Raw genomic sequence first — 5215 nt, 5'->3', positions numbered from 1 at the left:
TGAGATGGTAAATTTTACACAAGACAGTCCTTTCTATGTTAAATCTCAGGAAAGTAGAACCCCAAAAGCCTTTTCATTATGATAATCAAGCGATGATCATTAAGTAAGTTGTCCTATGTCTCTCTAGCTTCTTTTCTCTGGAAAGGGAAGCGTGTTAGGATCGTGTCCCAACGAGGTAGGTGCCCACAGACCCACGTGACTCCTGACTTGCGAAAGGCCTGCTTCTGATTTCGTGGTTCTCACTTTCCTCCTAAGGAAAGGAAGACTGTTTCTCCCAGATCCCACACGTCCTCAGGGACGGCACCGTTTTGGCGAGAGCTTAAAAAGAGTCGGAATTGTTTGTTTGCGTCCTAGAGCCTCGTAGTCGATCCTTCCCGTGTGAACGCGCGGTTGCTGCGGGTGTGATGGGTGATGACACTGGAAACGAAGTAGCAGGACCCCGGGCTAAGAGATGGCTCTCTCGCTCAAGCCACCCTCACGGTTCCAAAGGGGTCTCGTTGACGGGACTTTCCTGCCCATTTCCAGGTTGCAAAGGACGAGTGGTCGCAGACGCTCTGGATCAACCTCAACGTGCAGTTCCTCCAGGAAGGAATCGAAGATTTCCTCAGGGCGCTCAGGAGGCTGCCCCGGCAGGTCCGGAACTTGTCCGTGGCTTACCACTTGGAAGCGAAGATGAAGGCGTTCAAAGACTCGATTCCTCTCCTCCTTGACCTGAAGCACGAGGCGCTCAGGGACAGGTGTGTTTCGTCGACTCCGTCAGCCAACGGGGAAGCGTGGGAGGGGCTCCCGCTTTTAAAATTGTCTTTGCTTAGATCTGACGGCCAGGGGCAAGGTCTCGGCAGTGAGGCCGGGCCAGAAGTATGCAAATCCTATTTCTATGATATCGTTTCTGTGTAAACTTTCTCTGAAATAGGATGCTCTTATTATTATTATTATTATTTTTAAAACAGGCGCCGTCAGGTGTGAAGTGTCATTTGCACTTGCTTTGTCAGAAGGTCTTTTAAAAAGAAACCAAGGGTCTCGATCGGTGCCATTCAGCAGAAACGTGCCACCCACATATGTAACTTAAAATTTCCTAGCAGCCGCACTGAAAAAGTAAAAGGAAACACGTGAAGTTAATTTTCATAGTATATTTTAATTAACCCTATATATGCGAAATATCATTTCAACACGTCATTGATATTTTACAGTCTTCTTACAAAAGACGTTGTAATCTGCTGTGTATTTTAAACCCATAGGCTGTTTCAGTTTGGACTGGCCACATGTCAGATGCTCAACAGCACATGCGGCTCGTGGCTGCCGGATGGGACAGAGTGGGTCTCGCAGGTTTTTTAGTGGGGCAGCCTGTCTGGGGGTGGCGTGGCAGAGAGTTGCCTTTCATTTGTCCGTCGGCGTCTGGATGTGGCTCCACACAGACAGGAATTGCTAGGAAGTTTGTGGGTCGCATTCTGCCTGATATGTTTCCCAGTTCCTCCGTCCTCTGTCCTCCGTCCTCCGTCCCGGTGTGGGCAGAGAGTCACGTCCTGCTATCAAATGACTTCGTTCCGCCTAGTGAGAAAGTCATTCCCATCTCATTCCCTTCCAGGTCTTCTGATTACATCAGTGCGGCTCTCGTAGGTGCTAGTAATAGATCTTTGACATCTCTCTACACCTGTCAATCTCCCTTTCAACAAAGCCTTAGGCAGCCTTCAGGCCCTGGTGACATGGGTTCTTTGTCACTATTCTGCTCGAGTCGCCGGGGCACTCATGTTTGCCCAGGCGTTCTTCAGTGTCCTCACCTGTAAAACCAGACAGAAGGAAGCATTTTCTAGCTAACTCCCTGTTTTATGATTCCATAACCCAGTGTTTCCCACACTTATTTCTCACTGTTTTCGTCAGACCCAGTATCACTTGTACGGTCATTACTCTATTTTCTCCCTATCGGCTTACTTATTCTCCTTCTCCTTCTTTTAAAACGGAATTCACATCACCTCCGTAAATGGAGAGCCAAAGGTTCTTGCCATAAAAAGAAAGCAATTATAGAAATAAAAATGAGCTCCTAGGACTGTTGCCCGTCACCGAGCCAGCAGAACAGCGTTAGAGACACAGAAGCGCCATCGGAGCCTTTTCCTTCGATGGGATCAAGGGCAGTGGAAGGGGACAGAGAGGGAATCACTTCCCCCCGACGACTTAGTGTTATTTTAAGCAGTGTCACCTGTGGACCTCCAACTCCCAACCAGGTCTCTGATGCCCCTACTTGGCCGGGGACGAGAGAGAGAAAAAAAACCAGTGGGTTCTTCCTGACCACCATATGTGTGTGTGTCTGTGTGTCTGTGTGCGCACACACGCACAGCAAACTGCATTTGATTGTGGACTGTCTCTTCGAGCGGGTGGTAGAGTCTCGAAGGCAGGGGCCTTGCCTTTTAGTCACCGTCTGTCCCCCGCAGCTGGCCCGCTGACTGGCACAGAGTGAGCGCTTGCTAAATACGTACTGACTGCGCGGGGGCCGGCGAGTCACACTAGGGTCCCAAACAGGCTGAGCGATACCACTGAGGTCGAGATCGTTGGTCCAGAGAAGATGGCGGAAGCAGTTTCCAAAAAAATTCAAGCCGCGTATTTTCTTAGGTGGTCGTGAAGACTAGCCGCCTAAGAGAGCATCTTGCCGGATGTGGTTTCCTGGGTTTAACTCTGGCAGCCAGAGGGCTTTTTGGAAACCGCAGGTAGAATTCCAACAGTGTCCTCCTTTTTTAGAATTCCGAAATCACGAAAAGTGTTTATAACCGGGTCGTCCTGTGACCTCGGCGGGGATAATTAAACCCATCGCTAAATTCCGCCAATGTAAAGATTTTAATGTCGACGTCCTTTCAGGCATTGGAAAGAGCTTATGGAAAAAACAGGTGTGTTTTTTGAAATGACCGAAACGTTCACCTTGGATAATATGTTTGCCATGGAGCTCCACAAACACACGGAAGTTCTCAACGAGATCGTAACCGCGGCCATCAAGGAGATTGGCATCGAGAAGGTGGGGCTGACTTTTTTCAGTTATTAAACAGTCTAGAGAGAAAAGAGAAAAAATTTTTTTAATTCGAAGAGAAAATATGTTTGCTCTGAGACCTGTAATGTTTGAGTAATAAAGAACTATTCGTTCTAGAAATAGAATTTCAACCTCAGTTACATTTTTTATTTTCTTTAATTATAGTTTCATTTTTGACTTATGTATTGAAGAAGTAATGGACGCTCATGGTGGACAACTGAGAAAATAAATCACTCATAATTCTATCACCTAATTGTTATTACTATTTTAGTATGCATCCTTTAATACCTAGAATGCACATACGCACGTCTACACATACATACAAACACACGTATGCAAACATGCATGGACACATGCATACATGTACACACGCCTGTGCCCACACAGCATGCACGCACACACCACACATAGAAACACACATACGTATGCATACGTTATACATAACATACACATACACAGATATTGACACAGGTGTTTTTTTAAAATATGACCACAAACAGGCATATTATTTTATAATTCGATTTTCTTGCGTAACAGTAGAGCAGGACCTCCTGGGCAGACGGGTCCGAGCCCCTGCTTCTGGCACTTGGTAGCTGAGGGAGCTGGGCCTCTCTGAGCCTCCCGTTCCCGCCTCCGTCACGTGGGTTGTAATAACCCCTGCCTCCCCGGGGTGCCCTGAGGCCCGAAGGCGATTGTGTACGAACGTGCTCACAGGGCACATGGCGATCACTTGGTAAACAGCGACTAGGGTCTCCATGACACAATCTCTGCTTATTCGGAAAACTGGACCCAGACTCTGGGCTGAGCCGTCCATCAAAGGCAGGCTCAGGAAGCTGCTGGTGGGTTGGGGTTTTGCCGTTTTCAATTTATGCGCCTGAACCATTCCTGTTATGTTCCTAACCAGGCAGTGAAGGAAATCCTGGACACGTGGGAAAATATGAAATTTACCGTGGTCAAGTATTACAAGGGCACCCAGGAGCGAGGCTACATCCTGGGGTCTGTGGACGAGATCATCCAGTGCCTCGATGACAACACTTTCAACCTGCAGAGCATCTCGGGGAGCAGATTTGTGGGGCCTTTTCTGCAGACCGTTCACAAATGGGAGAAAACACTTTCCCTAATAGGGGAAGTCATCGAGGTGAGAGAAAAGGGTTGTCCATCTTTTGTAGCCTGTGTCAGTGCTTCGATCCCTTTTTATGACCAAATAATATTCCACCGTGTGGACATGCCAGTTCGTTTATCCATTCATGTGTCAGGGGACGTTTGGGTTGCTTCCACCTTCTGGCTGTTGTGACCAGCGCTGCTGCTACAAGCATTCGTGTCTCACTGTTTTTGAGTCCCAGTTTTCAATTTCTTTGGAGTGTAATGATGGGTCACATAGTACTTGGCTTGAGTTTCGCGTGAGCTTCCGCATGGTCTGTCCTGGGTCACAGGGCCCCAACCCCTGTACGCAACCAGAAGCTTCCTCCCGGTCCAGGCTGGTATACAGAGCTTCTTTTTGCCTTTGAGTGTGGCCACACATTTAAAAATACTTAGTTGTGCTTCGTCCCTCATTCCCGCGTATTTGGGAAGGAGCATTACGCGGTCGCCCTGCCATCTTGCTGGGAAGTCCTACGACCGAGTTGATTTGAATCTGTCCCATGCTGGGACGGATTCTGCCACACATCCCGTGAGGGACTCATGCTGACGATGATGACCTTGTGCCTTCACAGATTTGGATGCTGGTGCAGAGAAAGTGGATGTACCTGGAAAGCATCTTTATCGGTGGGGATATCAGGTCGCAGCTCCCGGAGGAGGCGAAGAAGTTTGACAACATCGACAGAGTGTTTAAAAGGGCAAGTGGCCGGCCCCGATTTTAGTCACGAAAGGGGCACGGCGATTTCAGATACTTGTGCATCTGCCTGTGGTGTTCTGTTTGTAGCGTCTGAGCTTTTCCCGTCATTCCACGTGACCTTAACCCGTTCAGCACAGGGCACTTTTAAAAAATCTTTATTTGTTATATTTATTTATTTTTTAATTTATTGTTAGCGTCAAAGTAATATCCGCTTTTTAAAAATTGGGGAAGTGTAGAAGAGTAGAAAAAAGTAGAAAAGAAAGACTTCTATCACCTGAACGCGGCCACTTCAATGTCCCTTATCTTTTTTCCTGTGGCTGTAGGTTTAAAAACCACAATCGTAATGATAGTTGATAGAATTTTGTATC

The 5215-nt window shown here is 47.5% G+C and overlaps 1 protein-coding gene across 1 annotated transcript in view; it reads left to right on the top strand.

Moving 5' to 3' along the window:
• LOC105306187 (dynein heavy chain 10, axonemal-like) overlaps nucleotides 1–5215 on the top strand; it is a gene marked incomplete at its 5' end in the record, with an annotated part of 76770 nt that overhangs the window by 3890 nt on the left and 67665 nt on the right. The window contains 4 exons of the mRNA XM_023523893.1: nucleotides 526–737; nucleotides 2848–3001; nucleotides 3918–4151; nucleotides 4726–4848. Coding sequence (XP_023379661.1) covers nucleotides 526–737; nucleotides 2848–3001; nucleotides 3918–4151; nucleotides 4726–4848 — 723 coding nt within the window. The remainder of the gene's footprint in view (nucleotides 1–525; nucleotides 738–2847; nucleotides 3002–3917; nucleotides 4152–4725; nucleotides 4849–5215) is intronic.

The sequence above is a fragment of the Pteropus vampyrus genome, unplaced genomic scaffold (assembly GCF_000151845.1).
Source record: "Pteropus vampyrus isolate Shadow unplaced genomic scaffold, Pvam_2.0 Scaffold430, whole genome shotgun sequence".
NCBI lineage: Eukaryota > Metazoa > Chordata > Mammalia > Chiroptera > Pteropodidae > Pteropus > Pteropus vampyrus.
This window is presented reverse-complemented; position numbering and strand designations above follow the sequence as displayed.